The sequence below is a fragment of the Heptranchias perlo genome, unplaced genomic scaffold (genome assembly GCF_035084215.1).
Source record: "Heptranchias perlo isolate sHepPer1 unplaced genomic scaffold, sHepPer1.hap1 HAP1_SCAFFOLD_44, whole genome shotgun sequence".
Classification (NCBI taxonomy): domain Eukaryota; kingdom Metazoa; phylum Chordata; class Chondrichthyes; order Hexanchiformes; family Hexanchidae; genus Heptranchias; species Heptranchias perlo.
The window spans coordinates 8,497,723-8,524,006 of NW_027139453.1; the positions used below are offsets into that span (position 1 = coordinate 8,497,723).

Genomic DNA, 26,284 nt, shown 5'->3' on the forward strand with positions numbered 1-26,284 from the left:
TAATTTCAAAATAACGTGTTACGTAGAATGATCTCAATATGTTAGAATTTAAATCAACTCCTGCAGTAATGTGCGAAGTGGCCTGTTGCTGCTCCGGGCGTGTCCCAATTGGATTATCGGTCCAGTTGTATCCCGGCTGGTGCCGACTATCAGTGGGATGGTGACCAAACGGACTCGGGAATCTCCCGGCTCGGGGTATTCATGGATCTCACATTCTCCTCTCTGTACCGGGAAAGGCAATTTAAAAAGGTCAGTGAAATGATGATCACTGAAATGATTATCAATGAAATGACAATCGGTGCAATGATGATCAGTGAAATGATGATCAGTGAAATGATGATCAATGAAATGATAATCGGTGAAATGATGATCGGTGAAATGATGATCAATGAAATGATGATCAATGAAATGATGATCGGTGAAATGATGATCAATGAAACGATGATCAATGAAATGATGATCGGTGAAATGACGATCGGTGAATTGATGATCAATGAAATGATGATCAATGAAATGATGATCGGTGAAATGATGATCGGTGAAGTGATGATCAATGAAATGATGATCAATGAAATGATGATCGGTGAAATGATGATCGGTGAAACGATGATCAATGAAATGATGATCAGTGAATTTGGTTTGAGTCCAAAAAACTCCTTCCTCGGTTTTACATCAGTTTCCACCACCCATCCTCTGGTTATTCCGATATTTTGCATCATACCAATGCCCGGTCCGTGACTGGTTTCCTTTTCAGACTCACACAGGCGGTGGGTGGAACCTGGGCTCACTGTATCTAGAAACAGGCAGTTTACTTCTCATTGGGGGAATTTACCGGACTGCCATTCACGCTTCACACCTGATTAAAATCTATTGGTTATTTGGAAGGAAACATTGGTTTCTGTACAAACCGTTGTGAACGAATTAACTCCCAGATCAGTTGGGAGGTGCTGGAGGGACCGCTCGGTATCTGCGAACAGTTCGGTTAATGTTCGGGTCCCATCGGTGTAAGCGGCTCCCGGGACGATGCTGCTGCCCTTCCTCACCCTATTTCTGCTACAGGTCCTGAACTGTGAGTTATTGATCATTGAAAGTATTCGGTTATCTGTTGATACGGTGATTATTATTAAAATATCAGCCTCATTAATATAATTATTGATCTTTACTGCAGAACACATTGAGGTGATGTGGAAAGGAAATATTGTTTTCTTGAATTGTAATAGTGTCATGTGGAGTTTAATGAGAAATCGGGGCTTGTTTCTCAATCGCCTTTCACGCGCGGCTCTTGTACAGACGGAGCAGACTGGAGTCGAAATTGTAATCGGACTATTTAAACTGAGCCTGTCAGAAGTCGAGCGCGGTCACACTGTTAGAATAGAGAGTATCGGAGTCTGGGGTGTATGTTAACTCACTGAGTGTAGAACACCAGTCAAAGCTGCACCAACTGCCGACTGATCCACACAGACATTTCTGTCCCCGGTATTTCACAGCAGAAGCGCTGTCTGACCCCCGTGTAATACAGAGAATTGAAATAATCATCTTTTGAAATAGTTTGTTCAGCATTAGATTGTTGGACAAGGTTTATAAATATTGTAAAATTAAATATTAACCTGAGGTAGAACCATTTTTTTTTCAATTGGTATCAATTATTAGTGTAAATATTATTAAGGACAGTTTCCAAAAATGATGTTAATGAAATTTCCTAAATGTCTGTGGGATTTGGTGTGTGAGGATTGTTGATCTGTTTCTGATGATCTTCAAAATGATGACCCTTTTATATTAAATTACGTTTTCTCTTTCATACGTTTTCATGTACAGCATCAAAGAATAAACTTTTCTCAAGCTCCTTCCACATGCTCCGTGCATATTATAAAGTGTTATGTGGTGTTTCATGATAGATCGATACTTGTTTTTCAGTCGCCTTCCACCTGCGTTTCTTGTGCAGACAGACAGACTGGAGTTGAAATTCTAACCGGACTATTTAAACTGAGCCTGTTAGAAGTGTAGCGCGGTCACTGTTAGAATAGAGAGTATCACAGTCTGGGTTGTAAGTTAACTCACTGAGTGTAGAACACCAGTCAAAGCTGCACCTACTGCCGACTGATCCCACACAGACATTTCTGTCCGCGATATTTCTCAGTAGAAGCGCTGTCTGACCATCGTGTGATGCAGAGAATTGAAATAAACATATTTCAAATAGTTTTTTCAAAATTAGAGTTGGACGAGGTCCGTATTATACTGTATAATTAAATATTAACTAGAGATGGAACCAATACTGATTCAATTAGTATTAATTATGAGTCCAATCATTATAAAATTCACTCTCTAAAAAATAATGTTATTAATAGGTCCTAAAAATCCAAGTATATGCTGTGGGAGTATTCTTGTTTAGTTAGCGAGTGTCTTCAAAATTTTAAACCTTTTATATCAAATTAAGATTTTTATTTGAGGCATTTGGTTGTACAGTGTCTTCTTGTAAGTAATGTTTCTTGATCTGTATATTTATTCATCTCCACCAACAAGAAATGCTGGTTTACAAACAGGGAAACGTTCTCGCACTGCTACCAGATAGATTGTGCGTTTACTTTAAGTATTAAGTTAAATCTAATTTCATTTTATAAAACTGATTGGATGCAAAAATACTATATTTGTCGGTGATTTAAAGGGCGTTGCTTGCAAAGCAAAAAACTGAGAAAAAAGTGACATTTATTTTACTCCCTGAATCATTTACACAAATCTTTTGCTAATAACCAATTTATAGGAAAGGTACATATTTTATTCAATATTTATCATTGAATGAGATCGTGTAATGTGAAAATTGAAAAGTATAATTTAAATTGTAGAATTATTGTTCAATGCACACTTTTGTTTGTCTGATTTTATGTTCCATCAACTTCAAATAGAGAACAGTCCTTCATTCTATCGGTGTCAGTGAACACGTTGAGAATATTTTAGATCTGATTAACACCTAGATTAAATTACCAGAGGGCATTTGCGTCAAACTTCGATTTAAAACCGAAATTGAATAAAAATAACGCGGCAGTTTGTTTCATTTTGTCCCCTGCGGCTCTTGCAGAGACAGAGCAGACTGGAGTTGAAATTCTAATCGGACTATTTAAACTGAGCCTGTTAGAAGTAGAGCGCGGTCACTGTTAGAATAGAGAGTATCGGAGTCTGGGGTTTAAGTTAACTCACTGAGTGTAGACCACCAGTCAAAGCTGCACCTACTGCCGACTGATCCCACACAGACAGTTCTGTCCCCGATATTTCTCCGTCGAAGCGCTGTCTGACCTCTGTGTGTTACGAGAATTGAACTGAAATTATTTTAAACAGTTTGTTCAACATTAGAGTGTTGGACAAGGTCTATAATATTGCATAATTATATATGAACTGGAGATGCAACCAATATTATTTCAATTAATATTCATTATAAGTTTAAATATTGTAAAGTACACTCTCCGGAAAATAATAACAATGTTTCTAAATCTCCGGGGCATTTGCTGTGTGAGTATTTTTGTTTAGTTAGCGATTATCTTCAAATTTATAAACTTTTTTACATCAAATCATTCTTTCCATCTGTGAATTTGGATGCACAGTGTCTTGTAATTACTGTTTCTTGATCACCTTCCACATGCCCCATTCTTTTTATGCAGTGTCCTGTCGAGTTTAATGAGACACCAGGGCTTGTTTGTCAATCACCTGCCACACGCTCGATATTTTTGTTAAGTTTGTCGGTCGATGACTTAGTTCAGTTTCTCCCTGTTTCCAGTGTGTGTTGATTATATTTATTAATCTCCATCAGTAAGATCAGCTGGTTTACAGACTGGGAAACGTTCTAGCACTGTTATCAGATGGATTTTGCGTTTACATTAAGTATTTGGGTAAATCTCATTTCATGTTATAAAACTGATTGAATACTAAAATACCGTTTCTGCAGATGATTTAAATAGGGTTCATTGCAAAGCATAAAACAGGGAAAGAAAATGAAATATATTTTACTCCCTGAATCATTTTCACAATCTCATGCTCATGAAAACCAATTTATAAAACGCGTGCATATTTTATTCAAATTTGTCTCTGAATGCGATCGTGTGATGCGAAAATTAAAAATAATTAAATTTGTCCAATTTTTGTTCAATGCACATTTTTGGTTGTCTGATGTTATGTTCCATCTGCTTCAAATAGACAACAATCCTCCATTTCTGTCGGTGTCAGTGAACATATTGAGAATATTTTAGATCTGATTAACACCGAGTTTAAATTGCCGGAGGACATTTGTGTCAAACTTAGATTTTAAACCGAAATTGAATAAAAATACCGCGGCAGTTTGTTTTCATTTGTCCCCTGCGGCTCTTGGACAGACAGAGCAGACTGGAGTTGAAATTATAATCGGACTATTTAAACTGAGCCTGTTAGGAGTAGAGCGCGGTCACTGTTCGAATAGAGAGTATCGGAGTCTGGGGTACAAGTTAACTCACTGAGTGTAGACCACCAGTCAAAGCTGCACCTACTGCCAACTGATCCCACACAGACATTTCTGTCCCCGATATTTCTCAGTGGAAGCGCTATCTGAACCCCGTGTGATACAGAGAATTGAAATAAACATTTTCAAATAATTTCTTCAGCATTAGATTGTTGGACAAGTTTTGTAAATATTGCAAAGTTTAATATGAACTAGAGGTGGACCAATAATGTTTCAATTAATATTATTTGTTGGAATTAATATTACTAAGGACAGTCTTCAAAAATTATGTTACTAAAATTTCCTAAATGTCTGTGGGATTTGCTGTGTGAGGATTGTTGTTCAGTTAGTGATGATCTTCAAAATGATCACCCTTTTATATTAAATTAAGCTTTCTGTTTCATACATTTATATGTATAATATTATATAATTATCTTTTCTCATGCTCCTCCCACATGCTCCATACTTATTATCCAGATTCATTTGGTGTTTAATGATAAATCGGGAATTCTTTCTCAATCGCCTTCAACCTGATGTTCTTGTACAGACAGAGCAGACTGGAGTTGAAATTCTAATCGGACTATTTAAACTTAGCCTGTTAGAAGTAGAGCGCGGTCACTGTTAGAATAGAGAGTATCGGAGTCTGGGGTGCAAGTTAACTCGCTGAGTGTAGAACACCAGTCAAAGCTGCACCTGCTGCTGACAGATCCCACACATACATTTCTGTACCCGATATTTCTCAGTAGATGCGCTGTCTGACCCCCGTGCGATAAAAAGAATTGAACCAAAATATTCTGACTTGTTTGTTCAGCATTCGATTGTGGGACAAGGACCATAAACATTGTATAATTAAATATTAACCAGAGAAGGAACCAGTATTGTTTCAATTAATAATAATTATACTAACGATTAATACTCAGTAGATTCTCCAAAAATGATGTTACTGAAGATCCCAAAACTGTGGTGGATTTGCATTATCAGAATTTTTGTTTAGTTAGTGATATCTACAAATTCTATTGTTCAATTAATAATTATTGGAATTATTATTAAGTGCATTCTCTAAATTACTGAAAATTCCTAAATCTCCGGGAGCTTTGCTGTGTGCGTATTTTTCTTTGGTTGGAGATAATATTCAAAATTATGACCTTTTTAAATTCAATTTCTTTTTCATCTATTTATATGGACAATGTGATGTAGCAATTAATGTTTCTTAAGCTCCTTCCACATGCCCCATACTTTTTATACACTATCATGTAGTGTTTAATGAGATATCGGGACCTGTTTCTCAATCTCCTTCCTTTATGTAACAAATACTAAACTCATTTGTATATTTTTCTTCGACAGATAGCGACCAGTGCAATTTTCCCTGGTCTTGTAAATATTCGCTGCATGTTTGGTTATTTTCTAAGCGTGGTATCGTTTATTCAGGGATTAGTTAAGGTTTATATAGTTATTGTGCTGGAAATTACTGTTTGCGCTATTGAGCACAGAGTCTGGATTGTTTGGTGTGACCTCCCTCCGTCCGGTGTTTTAATAGAGATTTTAAACGGTTCTACTCAGACTGACGCATCTCAAACCAAGGCCTTAACAGTTACTTCGCTGATAGCGGATATCTCTCGGCGATAATCTTACATTTCAAATAAAGTTAAATGTTCAGTAATAATAATACTACGAATAATTGGTGGATCGCGACGTGTTAACGGTCAAGTTCCATTACTGGAACCAGCTACAATTAATGTTTGAACAAAATTTGCTTCGTAAATCCAACAGGAACTCCTTTAATTGTGAAAGTTGTCAAATTGAACCTGGAATATGATACTTTTTAATTATTGCTTAGATTATTGACATGGGAGGAATGTTTTTATAAGCACTCTGTATTGACTGTATTTTATAATCGATAAATCACCCTGCAGTAAATTTCAACGAACTGAAAAAGAGCGCAGCTTTGTGTCTCATTCAGGAAGTTAAATTCCCGAACAAAAATATCCCCAACTTCTGCCTTTTTAGTTCATGTCCTTCGAGTTTCTTTATAATTATATGAATAATTTTATTTTACTGTTTGTTGTGATACAAGAGCAAACCAACTGAAATATAACGTTGACAATTAACTAAACAATTTCGCACCAAGCTCATTGCTCTAAACATCAGGAGGACATTGGAGGGGTTTTGTTCGACCATTGAAATTTGAGGCGTTGTGGAACCGGGAGCCAATGTAGGTCAGTGAGGGCAGGGGTGAAGGGTGAGCGGGACTTGGTGCGAGATGGGATACCAGCAGCAGAGTTTTGGATCAGCTGAAGTTTACAGAGAGTGGAGAATATCAGGCCGATCAGGAGAGCATTGCGATAGTCGATATACTCTCTGTATAGATCAAAGATTTGGACATGGGTTTACAGAGAATTAGATTCAACATTTGTTGAAAAAAGCAAATGAGAGCGGATTGGAAACTGTGAGGAAGGATACAGGAGATATTGGAGGAATCAGCAGGTTAGGAGAGTTGTGTACATGAATGGGAAATAGTACCGTCTGAGAAAAGGTAAAGACTGAACATTTATCCAATGTATCTTAGATCATAGGATCACAGTAGGTACCGCACAGGAGGAGGCCATTCGGCCGATCAACTAATGGACGGATTTGGGAGTCTCGGCTGTCCTCCAATTCTTGCCTCTTGTGCATCCCCTGATTTTAATCACTCCACCATTGGCGGCCGTGTCTTCAGTTACCTGGACCTTAACCTCTGGAATTTCCTCCCTAAACCTCTCCACCTCTCTTTCCTTCTTTATGGCGCTCCTTAAAAGCTACCTTTTTGACCAATCTTTTGGTCTCCTCTCCTAATATCTCCTTATGTCGCTCGGTGTCAGATTTTGTTTGATTACACTCATGTGAAGCGCCTTGGGACATTTTACTGTGTTAAAGGTCCTATATAAATGCCAGTTGTTGTTCTAGATTGTTTTTATTGATTTGGTGTGGGGGCATCATTGCCCGGGGTGGAATTTATTGTCCATCTGTCCGGAGAAGGTGGTGACGGGCGTTCTTCTTGAACCCTCCAGTCCATGTGGTGATTATGTTCTGGGGTAATTTATTGTCCATCTGGCCTGAGAAGGTGGTGACGGGCGTTCTTCTTGAACCCTCCAGTTCCTGTGGTGATGGTGTTCAGTGGTAATTTATTGTCCATCTGTCCTGAGAAGGTGGTGACGGGCGTTTTTCTTGAACCCTCCAGTTCCTGTCGTGATGGTGTTCTGGGGTCATTTGCTGCCCATCCCTAGCTGCCCTGTGAAGGTGGTGCTGGGAATTCTTCTTGAATCACTGTAACATAAGACTTTTCCAACTGGTGATCGTTTTTAAGAGAATAAAGAACAACAACAGCTTGCATTTATATAGCACCTTTAATGTAGTAAAACGTCCCAAGGTGCTTCACATGAGCATTATCAAACAAAATTTCACACCGAGCCAGATAAGGACTTCGTAGGACAGGTGACCAAAAGCTTGTTCAAAGAGATGGGTTTTAAGGAGCATTTTAAAGGAGGAGAAAGATTTAGAGGGATGGGCAGGTTTAGGGAGGTAATTCCAGAGCTTAATGTCCATGAAACTGAAGGCACGTCCTCCAAAGGTGGAGCGATTAAAATCGGGGGTGCGCAAGAGACAAGAGTTGGAGGAGCGCAGAGATCTCTGAGGGTTGAAGGGCTGGAGGAGGATACAGAGATAGGGAGGGGCGAAGCCATGGAGGGATTTGAAAACAAGGATGAGAATTTTAAAACTGAGGCATTCTTTGATCATCAGCTCATGTCGGTCGGCGAGCACAGGGGTGATGAGAGAAGGGGACTTGGTGTGAGTTGGGTGCGGGCAGCAGAGGTTTGGATGAGCTCAATTTTATGGAGGGTGGAAGATGGGAAGCCGATCAGGAGAGCATTGGAATAGTCCAGGCTGGCGGTAACAACGGCATTGACAAGGGTTTTAGTAGCGGATCAGCTGAGGCAGGGGTGGGAATAGTGAAAGATTACTCCCACTAGTCTGTCAATGGGTAAGGAAAGGAGAATTTGCGGGGCACTGACCATTATCAGGGGAGTGTTGGTAAGGACTGCTGAGATACTACAGGAGTGGAGGAAAGTCACGCACAGTCTACATTACTGAACCGTGTACAGAAAGACAACAGTGAGATTATGTTTGAGAAGCTGGCTATTATTCAACAATTCTCGGCAAGCACAGCTGAGGACAGGAATCGGTGTCACACTGTCATAAGAACATAAGAAATAGGAGTAGGAGCCGCTCATACCGCCCCTCGAGCCTTCTCCACCATTCAGTAAGATCATGGCTGATCTACTACCTCAACCCTGGCGAGTTGCTGCAGTGTGTACCATCCACAGGATGCACTGCAGCAACTCGCCAAGGGTTCTTCGACAGCACCTCCCAAACCCGCGACCTCTACCACCTATAAGGACAAGAACAGCAGGCACATGGGAACAACACCACCTGCACGTTCCCCTCCAAGTCACACACCATCCCGACTTGGAAATATATCGCCGTTCCTTCATCGTCGCTGGGTCAAAATCCTGGAACTCCCTACCTAACAGCACTGTGGGAGAACCTTCACCACATGGACTGCAGTGGTTCAAGAAGACTGCTCACCACCACCTTCTCAAGGGCAATTACGGATGGGCATTAAATGCTGGCCTTGCCAGCGACGTCCACATCCCATGAACGAATATAAAAAACTGCACTTACCCGCACCTATCCCTATATCCCTTGATTCCCTTAGTGCCGAAGTATCCATCGATCTCAGTCTTGAATATAATCAATGACTGAGCATTCACAGCCCTCTGGGGTGGAGAATTCCAAAGATTACCAACCCTCAGAGTGAAGATTTTTTCCCTCATCTCGCTCCTAAATGGATGAGCCCTTATCTTGAGACTATAATACATAACCTCGAGAATAGACAGAGACCAGGAAATCTGTGCAACACAATATCATCAGGGAGATGGGAACAGGTCAACACCATGTCGTTAATATATATAACCTGGAGAATAGTAAGAGACCGAGAATTCTGGAGGGCACAATATCATCAGGGGGATTGGGAGCAGGTCAACACAACGTTTATAATATATAACCTAGAGAATAGAAAGAGACCAGGAATTCTGGAGGGTACATTATGATCAGGGGGATTGGGAGCAGGTCATCGCAATGTTTATAATATATAACCTAGAGAATAGTAAGAGACCGGGAATTATGGAGGGCACAATTTCATCAAGGGGATTGGGAGCAGTTCAATATACTGGCTGCATTTTAAAGAGCAGCAAAGCTTAACCAGTAAACTAGAGGCACATTAACAGGACATCATTAATGATGGCACAAATCGGAGAGGGCAGGTTACAAGAGAACCCATAGAGCAGGAAATTAATGAGGAAGAGCTCACACGGAGTTAGGAGGCGAGACCCTGCCTGATCAACTCTTTTTAAAAAATTTTCTTTTGTTTGAGGAAGTGAGGAATTTAATGAGTAAGGCACCGAAATTCATCACACAATAAAATAATCTTTCATGGACTTTGGATCAAAATCCTGGAAATCGTGACTTACCATCACTGTGAAAGGGCCATCACTGTGAGCACTGCAGCGGTTCAAAGAGCGGGCCCATCACCGCCACCTTCTCAGGGCATATATACACGTGTAATAAATGGTCAGAGCACCGTCACCACAAGGAGCGGGCCCATCACCAGAGCATTCTCAGGGTATCTACACACGGGTAATAAATGGTCAGAGCACTGTCAAAAGACTAATGAAATGCTGGCCCTTATATCTAGAGTATTAGAATACAAGGGGGTAGAATTTATTCTACCGCTGTATAAAGCTCTGTTTAGACCACACCTTGATTACTGTGTTCAGTTTTGAGCATTGCACCTTAGGAAGGATATATTGGCCTTGGAGGGAGTGCAGTGTAGATTTACTAGAATGATACCTGGACTCTAATGGTTAAATTACCAGGAGAAATTTCACAAACTTGGGTTGTATTCCCTAGAATTCAGGAGATTAAGGGTGATTTGATCGAAGTTTTCAAGATATTAAGGTGAACTGATAGGGTCGATAGAGAGAAACTATTTCCACTAGTTGGGGATTCTAGGACGAGGGGACATAGCCTATAAATTAGAGCCAAGACTTTCAGGAGTGAAGTTAAGAAACGCTCCCAGACGCAAAGGGAGATAGAAGTTTGGAACTATCTTCCACAAACGGCAGTTGATGCTCGCTCAATTGTTAATTTCAAATCTGAGATTGATATGTTTTTGTTAACCAAAGGTATTAATGAATATGAGGCTAAGGCGGGCATATGGAGTTAGGTCACAGATCAGCCATGATCTCATTGAATGGCGGAACAGGATCGAGGGGCTAAATGGCCTACTCCTGTTCCTACATTTCTGTGCTCCCATGTCAACACAAGGAGCGGGCCCATCACCACAACCTTCTCGGGGCATCTACACACGGGTAATAAATGTTCAGAGCACCGACACCACAAGGAGCGGGCCAACCACCACCACCTTCTCAGGGCATCTACACACGGCTAATAAATGGTCAGAGCACCATCACCACAAGGAGCGGGCCAACCACCACCACCTTCTCAGAACATCTACACACGGCTAATAAATGGTCAGAGCACCATCACCACAAGGAGCGGGCCCATCACCTCCACCTTCTCAGGGCATCTACACACCGGTAATAAATGGGGCAGAACCCGCATTGTGCACATCCTGAGAACAATGAATGATCTCGGTACACATAATGATAAGCGAAATTATTCTCCACGTGTTACACATCGACCAGAGAAATTATTGTACAGTGTTAAATAACGCATAATATTTCTGACCCTATTCCCTCCCGCTATGGTAATTCGAGTTGAAATCGGTGACCAATGAGAGATACACGAGATAATCAAATTGTCCACAAGTGGGTTACTAAAGGCAGATATTTTTTAGCAAATTAAATGGAGGCTTTCGGAGATATCGCTAATTGTACAGATTATATAAGACAATGAAATTGAAGTACATCCAGTGTTTGTGGAGTTCAAGAAGGAATGTAAAAGAGGCGTGTGGTACAGGAGGAGACGGAGCAGAATGGACAGAACATTGGGTGTCAGACACGACACATAGGAGTCGGGTTAATGGGTGTTGTTCAGTTTGAAGATGGGTCTGAAATATTGTTCCACGTTGTCAGTGCTGGGGTTATATATAGGTATGTATGTGAGTGTGTATGTGTATGTGTCTTTGTGTATGAATCTGTGTATGTGTGTATCTTCGTATATTGTCCTTGTGAGTGTATCTGTGTGTGGTTATATATGTGTGTGTCTGTGTGTGCATGTCTCTGTGTCTTTGTGTTTTTGTGTGTGTGCGTGTGTGTACTAATTTTCTGCATAAATTGTTGGCACGTTAAAAATGTTGCAATGTTGTCGCGACTGTATTTGTGGTTTTATAAGGAATGAAGAACAGATGAAATCTCAGACCCCGGTATCATTTCTTACACAAAGTGAGGGGAATATTTACTTACATTTTGTTATATTTGTAACTTTTCTTTCTGATATTTTCATTCATTTCTTGCCCGAGCGAACTCTAATTCTCAGTGTCTCATTTCAGGCAGACCCGGGAACAGTCAGGCTGACCGGTCAGGTAATCGCCCTTTATTTCAGATTCTCTGTTGAGGTGAATAGAATAGATGCATTTAAGGGGAATCTTGATAAGCAGATGAGGGAGGAAGGAATGGAAGGTTATGCTGATAGGGTAAGATGAAGTAGGGGGGAGGAGGCTCGTGTGGAGCTTAAACACTGGCAGAGACACGTTGGGCCGAATGGCCTGTGTCTGTGCTGCAGTTTCAATGTTACTCGATGTAACCAAGCCCATGGCGATCACATGACCATCCAGCCCCGCCTCTTTCTCGATTGGCTCCGGGGGCAAAACGTCTTCCAATCCTGACTGGAGCTGGGCTCTCATTACGCTTGGCCAATCAGTTCTGAGCATAAAGGATAGCTGACCATTGAAGCCGCGCCCTTCTGCTGACCTCTTCAGACTGAAATACATTCTGAGCCCATCACCCATCCATCCCGTGGGAGCCGCTCTGGTGCTGGGAATCTCCCGGTGACTGGGGTTTAATACACTGTAACCGCTTGGTGCTGACAGACTGTGGGACTGGTGAATGGGGACAGTCCGTGCGCTGGGAGAGTGGGAGTTTAGTACAGTATAACCGCTTGATGTTATTTCTGATATTTTGCACACTGTGGGACTGGTGAATGAGGACAGTTCGAGCATTTGGAGACCGGGAGTTTAATAAACTGTAACCGCTTGATGTTATTTCTGATATTTTACAGACTGTGGGACTGGTGAATGGGGGCAGTCCGTGCTCTGGGAGACTGGGGGTTTAATACACTGTAACCGCTTGATACTATTTCTGATATTTTACAGACTGTGGGACTGGTGAATGGGGGCAGTCCGGACTCTGGGAGACTGGGAGTTTAATACACTGTAACCGCTTGATGTTATTTCTGATATTTTACAGACACCGTGAAGCTGAGACTGGTGAATGGTGGCAGTCCGTGCTCTGGCAGAGTGGAGATTCACTACAGAGGACAGTGGGGGACTGTGTGGGACTCTCTCTGGGACCTGCCGGACGCCGCTGTCGTGTGTCGGGAGCTGGGCTGCCGGGCCGCGCTGTCCGCACCGGGAGGGGCTCATTTTGGGGAAGGGTCCGGACCCATTGTGACGTGGAATGTTCGGTGCGGCGGGACCGAGGCCGCTCTGCGGGACTGTGAATCAGTTCAATGGGGTCACATTGACGTCTCACACTCCAGAGATGCCGGCGTCATCTGCTCAGGTAAAAATCTTCCATCTGTCTCTCATCTCCCGCCGGGTCTGACGGTTTCCGGGAAAAGCGAAAGGAAAATAATCCGGGACTGTCAGTACCCGGAAAGTGAGATGATTATTCCAGTATTCTCGGATTATTATTAATGTTGTATTATTCTTATTAGGATCACTGTTTGTGTTATAATATCACTATTATTATTTTTTAATAAACAACCCCCACCGGGAGCAGTAAATACCTGATACTCGGCACATTTCCAAATCAGGCAGAACAAGTTCCCATTGAGATTTGACCCAGAGCCGCGGTGAATGATCCGAACCGCTGGAAATGTCCCAATTTCAATCCAACTCTCCATTCTAAACCCATCAGCCGCTACCGGGCTTGCGCCGTGAGCCCAGCTGTGCCCCTGCGCTCATCGCCTGATATAAGATGTGTGATTTTACTCTTACTATGCCTCTGAAGCTGAGACTGGGAGGGAGGTTTCTCAGCCTCGGGGGAGGCTGTGCATTGGGTCCGCAGTTACTGCGGGCAGCACGGATGGAAACTGCACAGTAAGATCCCTCAGCGTCCTGCATTTCCTATTTTTGATACTTTAATCAATATCGAATAAGCCAACAAAAAAGGCAAAATTTCAGACAAAGGAGTTTAAAAGAGCAGGAAAACAGTTCCAAAGATAAACACACTCCCGCGGATCTACTTGAAAATGAATTGGGAGTTCTCCTGGAATTGTGGCCCTTAGTTTTGGGACGGCCACGATCAAGACAGATTAATTGATAATTTACACCATTTGCTAGTTGTGGGATCTTGCTGAGCGCAAAATAACCGTCCCTGAAAAATACTGATAGAGCCTTGTGAATTGTCTGTGAATGGATTATTAATGGTCTCGACAGACTATTTTAGTATAACTCTCTCCCGACAATTAAGTACACAGGGATGCACAGGACTGGAAAGAACACCATGACGGATCTGGATATCGCATACCTCTCTGTCCATTTTTCTCCAGGTCTTTATCCATCTCTCTCTTGAATTTTTCCGAATCTGATTACTTCATATCTCACGATTCAGTTTGACTCTTCTCACTTATCGATATTCTGAAAGATCCATCAGTGTGAGTGAGTTAAACGCCTAACCTGCCCACAATAATGATACAGATCTTCTCGTTTGTGACAGAAACATTTTAGAATCATAGAATCATAGAAGTTTACAACATGGAAACAGGCCCTTCGGCCCAACATATCCATGTCGCCCAGTTTATAACACTAAGCTAGTCCCAATTGGCTGCACTTGGCCCATATCCCTCTATACCCATCTTACCCATGTGACTGTCCAAATGCTTTTTAAAAGACAAAATAGTACCCCCCTCTACTACTGCCTCTGGCAGCTCGTTCAAGACACTCACCACCCTTTGAGTGAACAAATTATCCCTCTGGACCCTTTTGTATCTCTCCCCTCTCACCTTAAATCTATGGCCCCTCGTTATAGACTCCCCTACCTTTGGGAAAAGATTTTGACTATCTACCTTATCTATGCCGCTCATTATTTTATAGACTTCTATAAGATCAGCCCTAAACCTCCTACTCTCCAGGGAAAAAAGTCTCAGTCTATCCAACCTCTCCCTATAAGTCAAACCATCAAGTCCCGGTAGCATCCTAGTAAATCTTTTCTGCACTCTTTCTAGTTTAATAATATCCTTTCTGTAATAGGGTGACCAAAACTGTACACAGTATTCCAAGTGTGGCCTTACTAATGTCTTGTACAACTTCAACAAGACATCCCAACTTCTGTATTCAATGTTCTGACCAATGAAACAAAGCATGCTGAATGCCTTCTTCACCACCCTATCCACCTGTGACTCCACTTTCAAGGAGCTATGAACCTGTACTCCGAGATCTATTTGTTCTATAACTCTCCCCAACGCCCTACCATTAACGGAGTAGGTCCTGGCCCGATTCGATCTACCAAAATGCATCACCTCACATTTATCTAAATTAAACTCCATCTGCCATTCATCGGCCCACTGGCCCAATTTATCAAGATCCCGTTGCAATCCTAGATAACCTTCTTCACTGTCCACAATGCCACCAATCTTGGTGTCATTTGCAAACTTACTAACCATGCCTCCTAAATTCTCATCCAAATCATTAATATAAATAACAAATAACAGCGGACCCAGCACCGACCCCTGAGGCACACCGCTGGTCACAGGCCTCCAGTTTGAAAAACAACCCTCTACAACCACGCTCTGTCTTCTGTCGTCAATCCAATTTTAGTATTGATTCCCTAAACCTTTGACCGTCTCAATGCCGATTATGCTGTGGCCCTTGGACTAAATTTTACAAGGTCCAGATGACAATTTCAAAATAGATGGGATTCTTTTTAAATAAAAACGTTCACAAGATACACGGCGATAAGATGATAAGATAGAAATTGATAACATGAACACTTCCCCTCAAACTATCTCCACATTTTAATATAAAGCCTTAAAATGCTCTCTGTATAATTCCCAGGAAGTTCCAAGCCCAGACTGGTGAATGGAGACAGTCCCTGTGCGGGGAGATTGGAGATTAACTGGAGTGGAACCTGGAGGACAGTTTGTGGTGACCGGTCCTGGGACTTACAGAATGCCGAAGCCGTTTGTGAAGAGCTGGGCTGTGGCTCTGGGATAGCAGCGCCGCTTGATGCTCACTTTGGAGAAGGGTCAGGACCAGTTATTGGTTCGCCTGGCTGCGGACACAAGCGAGATGTTGGAGTAATCTGTTCAGGTACAAACTCCGATAACTTTGTGTAGGATAATGTAAAACATAATATGTTAACAGCTTGGCAAAGTTAAAGACAATCACGGATAGTTAGTGGAAAGGGCTACAGTGAAGGAGGAAGTGTAGAAATGACAGGGGCACATGGGCGTGATTCGCCAGAAGGCTCCGAACATCTAGTGGGAAGTGGGGAACGATAGCTTAAAATACAGAAGTTACTACTGGTATCTGTGTATTGTGAATTGATTCTGTGTGATGGAGTCTAACATAGTTTAGAATAGGCCAAAGCTAAGTAATTAAGATGTGTCAGTCTAACGCAATTTAAACAAAAAATGGGAGAATTCATTTAAAGGATCCTTGTGAAGAAATGTGACTTAGTTTGAAGACAGCATGACTGGGTTTTAAATTGCGAATATAGTGAGAAAAGGTTGTACGGTAACAGCCTTGCAAGACTGTCTTATCTCCAGTGATAAGAGATGGAGCCATTCACATTCCAGCTGGAGTCACCTACATTCCAGCCAGGATGGAGTGTATGTGGCGCAACGTTGCCATTTAATAGTGCCGTTGGATATGACACACAATAATCACAGGATAATAGTCTTAGAGTTAATAGGTGCAAAGCAAGTGGCATTGCTTAGAAACTAACCATCCAGATGTATAAATATGACTGCACGTTAGAGTAAGTTACACTAAAGACTGCAAACTGCCTGATGAGCAGTAAGTTCGGACCACCCCGATGGATCACAAGTTTGGGTACAAAGACACATTACTAGCATGTACTACTCAGTGTTCTGTCATTAAGTAATAAACAGCTGACAGATGTACCAGGTCTCATATCTATTAATTAAATAAAGAATAAGAAATCGAGACTGAAGTTCTTGTCTCCCACTCTCAACATCCAACATTGTGCAACCAAACTGGTAACAAACAGTGTGGGCGCATCTCGACAGATAGTGACGGATTGGAAACATTCACAGTTTGATAAAAGGGAGAGTTTTAAACAGTATTTAGTATTAAATTTCTTCACCTTTTTGGTGAAAATACAGAATTTTGCATGAATGGCCGTCATAATTCACTGCTCACATTGGCTGACACAACCAATCAGAAGTTAGTTGTTATTTTTCAATTCTATAACGTTGACAGGACATTTCAGATAGGTCAGTGCAATGGGCCCGAGAGACAGAATGTTCCATTTCCTGCCACGTGCAAAGAAAAATGGCTTGATCCGTGAAGTGAGAATTGGGCATTTTCGCAGAGCAGACAACGGTGAGGCATTCACTTCCGCTGCTTCGGCGCGGTCTCACTGTACCTCCCGTTTACTGGGCTTTCAGTGCCCCTCCTGTTTACTGGGCTTTCAGTGCCCCTCCTGTTTGCTGGGCTTTCAGTGCCCCTCCTGTTTACTGGGCTTTCAGTGCCCCTCCCGTTTGCTGGGCTTTCAGTGCCCCTCCCGTTTGCTGGGCTTTCAGTGCCCCTCCTGTTTGCTGGGCTTTCAGTGCCCCTCCTGTTTACTGGGCTTTCAGTGCCCCTCCCGTTTGCTGGGCTTTCAGTGCCCCTCCCGTTTGCTGGGCTTTCAGTGCCCCTCCTGTTTACTGGGCTTTCAGTGCCCCTCCTGTTTACTGGGCTTTCAGTGCCACTCCTGTTTACTGGGCTTTCGGTGCCCCTCCCGTTTACTGGGCTTTCAGTGCCCCTCCTGTTAACTGTGCTTATTTTTTGATCTTTAACATCCATCACACTTACATCAAATGGAGCAGTAGAAACCCGGCAGTGCTTAATTATAAAATGTATTGCCCATCTCACTTCCATTAAATGGAGCAGTAGGAACCCACCAATATTTGTTTATTTTATTTTATTTAATACCCATCTCACTTCCAGCAAATGGAGCAGTAGAATCCCAGCAATATTTTTTCATCCTTTACATCCAACCAACTTCCAGGAAAAGGAGCTGTAGGAAGCCAGCAATCTTTGATTATTTTCATATATTTAATACACATCTCACTTCAAGTGTTGAGTGCTTTTAAATTTTAATTTATTTTTGATAAGGTTAATAAACAATCTAATAAATCACGACATGACAGGGCAGTTCACACCCGTGGAATGCACATCCTGTGTCATGTGGCAATTCCAGGATGCTTCCCGTGTCCTGGACAACCACAGGTGCAGGAAGTGTCATCCTAGAGCTCGAGCTCCGGATTCCGGAACTTGAGCACCAACTGGCGTCATTACACTGTATCCGCGAGGTTGAGAACTACGTGGATAGCACGTTTCAGGAGGTGGTCACCCCGCAGCTTAAGAGAGTGTAGGCAGAGAGAGACTGGGTGAGCGCAAAACAGATGAGTAGGACCAGGCAGGACGTGCAGGAGTCCCCTGAGTGCATCTCACTCTCCCAACGAGTATTCAGTTCTGAATACTTGTGTGGGAGAGAGTTCTTCTGCGGAGTACAGCCGGAGCCAAGTCTACAGCATCATGAATGGCTCAGTTGTACTGGGGTGGGGGGACGGGGAGGAGAAATGTCAGGAGAGCAATAGTGATAGGGGAGCCCATAGTTTGGGAAGCAGACAGGCGTTTCTGCGGCGGCACACGTGATTCCAGAATGATATGTTGCCTCCCTGGTGCCAGGGTCAAGGCTGTCACTGAGTGGCTGCAGAACATTCTGGGGGGAGAGTGTGAACAGCTAGAGGTCGTGGTCCGTATTTGTACCAACGACATCGGGAGAAAGAGGGATGAGGTCGTGCAGGCATATTTTAAGGAGTTAGGAAAGAGATTAAGAATCACGACCTCAAAGGTGGTAATCTCCGGATTACTCCCGGTGCCATGCTAATGTGCATTGAAATAGGAGGATAGAGCAGATGAATGAATGGCTGGAGATGGTGCAGGAGGGAAGTCTTGAGATTCCTGGGACATTGGGACCAGTTCTGGGGACGGTGGGACCTGGACAGACCGGACGGGTTGCACCTGAACGGAGTTGGGACCAATGTCCTCGCCGGGAGGTTCGCTCGTGCTGTGGGAAGGGTTTAAACTAATTTGGCAGGGGGATAGGCACCAGGATTTAGCAATGGAAATGAGAAACAAGGGCCACAAAGGATTAGGGGAGAAAAATAGCACTACAGCAAATAATAGTACAGCATTAGGTGGGATCAGACTAAGAGAGAGTAAAATAAATGCATAAGACTGGTTTGCAGTTCATGTGTGTAAACGCACGAAGCTTGGGAAACAATGTTGGTGAGCTGCAGGCGCAAACAGCCACATGGCAATACGATGTCGTGGCTATAAGAGAGACCTGGCTCAAAAAAGGGCAGGATTGAATACTAAATATTCCTGGATACAAGGGAGGGAAAGAAAGGTGGCAGTTTTGATTAAGGAGAATATTGCAGTGCTGGAGAGAGAGGATGTCCTGGAACAATCAAGGACAGAATCCATTTGGTTCGAAATAAACAAGATGCCATTACACTACTCGGTGTATTCTATAGGCTTGTGGGAAGGATGCATAGGAACAAATTTTCAGTGAAATTATAGAAGTGTAAAAGCGATGGAGTAGTGATAACTGGGGACTTCAACTATCCGAATAAAAATACTCAATTGGAGGAGGGCCAATTTCAATGGGATGAGAACCGATCTGGCCCGTGTAAATTGGAATCAAAGATTAACAAACAAAACTGTAATTGAGCAGTGGGCGGTCTTTCAGGAGGAGATGGTTCTGGTACAGTCGAGGTACATTCCCATCAGGCAGAAATGAAGGGCAACAAAAGTCAGAGCTCCCTGGATGACAAAAGAGATAGTGAGTAAGATGAAACCGAATAAAGGGGCGTATGACAGATGTCAGGTTGATAACACAAGTCAGAACCAGGCAGAATATAGAAAGTTGAGAGGGGAAGTGAAAAAGGAAATAAGAGGGGCAAAGAGTGAGTATGAGAATAGACTGGTGGCCAACATAAAAGGGAATCCAAAAGTCTTCTACACGCACAAAAACAGTAAACAGGTGGTCAGAGCAGGGTTGGAGCCTATTAGGGACCATAAAGGAGATCTACTCGTGGAGGCAGAGGGGAAGGCTGAGGTATTAAATAAGTACTTTGCATCTGTCTTTACCAAGGAAGAAGATGCTGCCACAGTCTCAGTAAAGGAAGGTATAATTGAGATGCTGGTTTGGCTAAAATTGATAAAGAGCAGGTACTTTGAAGACTGGCTGTAATTAAAGTAGATATGTCACCCGGTCTGGATGGAATGCATCCGAGGTTGCTGAGGGAAGTAAGGGTGGAAGTTGCGGAGCTACTGGCCATAATCTTCCAAACATCTGTACATACGGGGGTTGTACCAGAGGACTGGAGAAGTGCAAATGTTACACCCTTCTTCAAAAAAGGGTGTAAGGATAAACCCAGAACCATAGGCCATTCAGTTTAACCTCAGTGGTGGGGGAACATTTAGAAACTATAATCCAGGATAGAAGTAACAGTCACTTGGATGAGGGCGGATTGATTAGGGTAAGCCAGCACGGATTTGTGCAAAGCAATTCGTAGATAATTAAACTGATAGAGGTTTTTGATGAGGTATCAGAGAGGGTAGATGAAGGCAATGCAGTTGATGTGGTGTATATGGACTTTGAAAAAAGCGTTTGATAAAGAGCTGTACTGTAGGCTTATCAGTAAGATTGCGGCCCATGGAATAAAGGGGGCAGTAGCAACATGAATACAGAATTGGCGAAGGAGCAGGAGACAGAGTAGTGGTGAATGGTTGTTTTTCGGATTGGAGGGAGGTGTTCCCCAGGGGTCAGTGCTGGGACGATTGCTTTCCTTGATATATGTTAATGACTTGGTCTTGGGTGTACAGGGCACAATTTCAAAATTTGCAGATGACACAAAACTTGAAAGGGACGTAAACAGTGTGGAGGATAGTGATAGACTTCAAGAGGATATAGACAGGCTGGTGGCATGGGCGGCCACGTGGCAGATACAATTTAACGCATGCTAAGTGATACATTTCGGTAGGAAGAACAATGATAGGCAATATAAACTAGAGGGCACAACTCTAAATGGGTTAGAGGAACAGATAGATCTGAGGGTATATGTGCACAAATCGTTAAAGGTGGAAGGGCAGGTTGAGAAAGTGGTTTAAAAAGCATACGGGACGGTGGGCTTTATACGTAGAGGCAACGAGTACAAAAGTGTGGAAGTCATGATGAACCTTTATAAAACACTGGTTCGGCCACAACTGGAGTACTGTGTCCAGTTCTGGGCACCGCACTTCAGGAAAGATGTGAAGGCCTTGGAAAGGGTGCAGAAGAGATTTAGAGATTTACAAGAATGAATCCAGGAATGAGGGACTTTAGTTATGTGGATAGACTGGAGAAGCTGGGGTTATTCTCATTGGAACAGAGACGGTTGCAAGGAGATTTGATAGGTGTTCAAAATCATGAAGGATCAAGAAAGAGCAGATAGAAAGAAAAGGTTCCCATTGGCAGACGTGTCCTGGACCAGAGGACATAGGTTTAAGGTGATTGGCAAAAGAACCAAAGGTAACATGAGGAAAAACTTTTTACACGGCGAGTGGTTAGGTTTTGGAATTCACTGCACGAGGGAGTGTTGGAGGCAGATTCAATCATGGCCTTCAAAAGGGAACTGGATTAGTACTTGAAAGGAAAAAAAATGCAGGGCGAGCGGAAAGGGTGGGAGTGTGACTAACTGGATTGAGCTTGCATCAAACCGGCGCGGACGTGATGGGCAGAATATCCCCCTTCCTGAATGTGACTTTCAATGATTCTAAAAAAAAGGAGCCGCAGAAACCTAGAGTGTCTTTAATATTTTGTTATATTTAACACCATATGATTTCCAATCAAAGGTAAAGCGGAAACACAGCAATGTTTGTTATTTAATTATATTAAATAGATATCTCATTTACAGTAAAAGGAGCAGGTAAATCCCAGCAATGTTTGATTATTTAATACCTATCTCACTTACAGTAAAAGGAGCAGGTGAATCCCAGCAATGTTTGATTATTTAATACCCATCTCACTTCCAGTAAAAGAAGCAGGTGAATCCAGGTAATATTTGATTATTTAATACCCATATGACTTCCAGCAAAAAGGAGCAGTAGAATACAAGTAATGTTTGATTATTTAATACCCATCTCACCTCCAGTAAAAGGAGCAGTAGAATCCCAGTAATGTTTGATTATTTAAAACCCATCTCACTTCCAGTAAAAGGAGCAGGAGAATCCCAGTGATGTTTGATTATGTAATACACATCACACGCCCAGTAAAAGGACTAGTCGAATCCAAGTAATGTTCGATTATTTAATACGCATCTCACTTCCTGGAAAAGGAGCAGACGAAACCCAGTAACGTTTGATTATTTAATACCCATCTCACTTCCAGTCAAAGGAGCAGGAGAATCCCAGCAATGTTTGATTATATAATACTCATCTCACTTCCAGTAAAAGGAGCAGGAGAATCCCAGCAATGTTTGATTATATAATACTCATCTCACTTCCAGTAAAAGGGGCAGGAGAAACCCAGCAATGTTGGATTATTTAATACCCATCTCACTTCCAGTAAAAGGAGCAGGAGAATCCAAGCAAGGTTTCATGATTTAATTCCCATCTCATTTCCAGTAAAAGGAGCAGTAGAATCCCAGTAATGTTTGATTATTTAATACGCATCTCCCTTCCTGTAAAAGGAGCAGTAGAATCACAGTAATGTTTGATCATTTAATACCAATCTCACTTCCAGCGAAATGAGCAGTCGTAAACATGTAATGTTTGATTATTTAAAACCCATCTCACTTCCAGGAAAATGAGCAGGAGAAACCAAGCAATGTTTGATTTTTCGTACCCATTTCACTTCCTGTAAAAGGAGCTGTGGAAACCCAGTAGTGTTTGATTATTTGTTTGATTCAGAACGGATCTAGCAGGTCAAAATTGGGCATCCATGAGGCGCTGCGGGCCATCCGCAGCAGCAGAATTGTATTCCAGCACAATCTGTAACCTTATGGCCCGGCTTATTCCTCACTCTACCATTACCAACAAGCAAGGGGATCAACCCTGGTTCAATGAGGAGTGTAGAAGAGCATGCCAGGAGCAGCGCCAGGCGTACCTAAAAATGAGGTGCCAACCTGGTGAAGCTACAACTCAGGACGACATGCATGCTAAACAGCTGAAGCAACATGCTATCGACAGAGCTAAGCGATTCCACAACCAACGGATCAGATCAAAGCTCTGCAGTCCTGCCACATCCAGTCATGAATTGTGGTGGACAATTAAACAACGAACGGGAGGAAGAGGCTCTGAAAACATCCCTATTCTCAATGATGGCGGAGTCCAGCACGTGAGTGCAAAAGACAAGGCTGAAGCGTTTGCAAACATCTTCAGCCAGAAGTGCCGAGTGGTTGATCCATCTCGGCCTCCTCCCGATATCCCCACCATCACGGAAGGCAGCCTTCGGCCAATTCGATTCACTCCACGTGATATCAAGAAACGGCTGAGTGCACTGGATACAGCAAAGGCTATGGGCCCCGACAACATCCCAGCTGTAGTGCTGAAGACTTGTGCTCCAGAACTAGCTGCGCCTCTAGCCAAGCTGTTCCAGTACAGCTACAACACTGGCATCTATCCGACAATGTGGAAAATTGCCCAGGTATGTCCTGTCCACAAAAAGCAGGACAAATCCAATCAGGCCAATTACCGCCCCATCAGTCTACTCTCAATCATCAGCAAAGTGATGGAAGGTGTCATCGACAGTGCTATCTAGCGGCACTTACTCACCAATAACCTGCTCACCGATGATAAGTTTGGGTTCCGCCAGGACCACTCGGCTCCAGACCTCATTACAGCCTTGGTCCAAACATGGACAAAAGAGCTGAATTCCAGAGGTGAGGTGAGAGTGACTGCCCTTGACATCAAGGCAGCATTTGACCGAGTGTGGCACCAAGGAGCCCTACTAAAATTGAAGTCCATGGGAATCAGGGGGAAAACTCTCCAGTGGCTGGAGTCATACCTAGCACAAAGGAAGATGGTAGTGGTTGTTGGAAGCCAATCACCTCAGCCCCAGGGCATTGCTGCAGGAGTTCCTCAGGGCAGTGTCCTCGGCCCAACCATCTTCAGCTGGTTCATAAATGACCTTCCCTCCATCATAAGATCAGAAATGGGGATGTTCGCTGATGACTGCACAGTGTTCAGTTCCATTCGCAACCTCTCACATAATGAAGCAGTCCGAGCCCGCATGCCGCAAGACCTGGACAACATCCAGGCTTGGGCTCATAAGTGGCAAATAACATTCGCGCCAGATAAGTGCCAGGCAATGACCATCTCCAACAAGAGAGAGTCTAACCACCTCCCCTTGACATTCAACGGCATTACCATCGCCGAATCCCCCACCATCAACATCCTGGGGGTCACCATTGACCAGAAACTGAACTGGACCAGCCATATAAATACTGTGACTACGAGAGCAGGTCAGAGGCTGGGTATTCTGCGGCGATTGACTCACCTCCTGACTCCCCAAAGCCTTTCCACCATCTACAAGGCACAAGTCAGGATCGTGATGGAATACTCTCCACTTGCCTGGATGAGTGCAGCTCCAACAACGCTCAAGAAGCTCGACACCATCCAAGATAAAGCAGCCCGCTTGATTGGCACCCCATCCACCACCCTAAACATTCACTCCCTTCACCACCGGCGCACTGTGGCTGCAGTATGCACCATCCACAGGATTGACTGCAGCAACTCGCCAAGGCTTCTTCGACAGCACCACCCAACCCGCGACCTCTTCCACCTAGAAGGACAAGAGCAGCAGGCGCATCGCAACAACACCACCTGCACGTTCCCCTCCAAGTCACACACCATCCCGACTTGGAAATATATCGCCGTTCCTTCATTGTCGCTGGGTCAAAATCCTGGAACTCCCTTCCTAACAGCACTGTGGGACAACCGTCACCACACGGACTGCAGCGGTTCAAGAAGGCGGCTCACCACCACCTTCTCGAGGGCAATTAGGGATGGGCAATAAATGCTGGCCTCGCCAGCGACGCCCACATCCCGTGAACGAATTTTTAAAAAAATTCATACCCATCTTACTTTCAGTGAAAGGAGCAGTAGAATCCTAGCAATGTTTGATTATTTAATACGCATCTCACTTAGAGTATAAGTAGCAGGTGATCCACAGCAATGTTTGAAGATTTAATACCCATCTCACTTCCAGTAAATGGAGCACGATAAACCCAGTAATGTTTGATTATTTAATATTCATCTCACTTCCAATAAAATGAGCAGTAGAATGCCAGTATTGTTTGATTATTTAAAACCCAACTCAAATCCTGTAAAAGCAGCAGGAGAAACCCAGTAATGTTTGATTATTTAATACGCATCTGACTTCCAGTGAAAAGAGCCAGTTGAATCGAGGTAATGTTTGATTATTTAATAACCATCTCACTTCCAGTAAAAGGAGCAGGAGAAACCCAGTAATGTTGGATAATTTAATATGCATCTCATTTCCAGTGAAAGAAGCAGGAGAATCCCAGCAATGTTTGATTATTTAATACGCATCTGACTTCCAGTGAAAAGAGCCAATTGAATCGAGGTAATGTTTGATTATTTAATAACCATCTCACTTCCAGTAAAAGGAGCAGGAGAAACCCAGTAATGTTGGATAATTTAATATGCATCTAATTTCCAGTGAAAGAAGCAGGAGAATCCCAGCAATGTTTGATTATTTAATACCCATCTGAATTCCAGTAAAATGAGCACGAGAAACCCAGTAATGATGGACAATTTAATACCCATCTCACTTCCAGTAAATGGAGCAGTATGAAACCAACAATGTATGATTATTTAATTCTCTTCTCACTTCCAGTAACATGAGCAGGTAAATCCCAGTAATGTTTGATTATTTAATACTCATCTCACTTCCAGTAAAAGGAGCAGTAGAATCCCAGTGATGTTTGAATATTAAATATCCATATCACCTCTAGAAAAAGGAGCAGTGGTAAACAAGCAATGTTTGATCATTTAAAAGCCATCTCACTTCCAGTAACAGGATCAGGAGAAACCCAGTAATGTTTGATTATTTAATACCCATCTCACTTCCAGTAAACGGTGATGCAGAGTCCCACCAATGTTTGATTGTTTAATACCCAACTCACTTCCAGTAAATGGAGCAGTTGGAATCGAGCAGTGTTTGATCATTTAATACTTATCTCACTTCCAGTAAAAGGAGCAGATGAAACCCTGTAATGTTTGATTATTTAATACCCATCTCACTT

The 26,284-nt window shown here is 42.9% G+C and overlaps 1 protein-coding gene across 1 annotated transcript in view; it reads left to right on the forward strand.

Annotated features, from left to right (window-relative positions):
- Positions 1-261: 261 nt before the first annotated feature.
- Positions 262-26,284, forward strand: part of LOC137312922 (deleted in malignant brain tumors 1 protein-like) — a 58,086-nt gene continuing 32,063 nt past the window's right edge. The window contains exons 1-4 of the mRNA XM_067979295.1: positions 262-373; positions 12,985-13,299; positions 15,795-16,049; positions 18,195-18,336. Of these exons, the coding sequence (XP_067835396.1) occupies positions 262-373; positions 12,985-13,299; positions 15,795-16,049; positions 18,195-18,336 (824 nt within the window). The remainder of the gene's footprint in view (positions 374-12,984; positions 13,300-15,794; positions 16,050-18,194; positions 18,337-26,284) is intronic.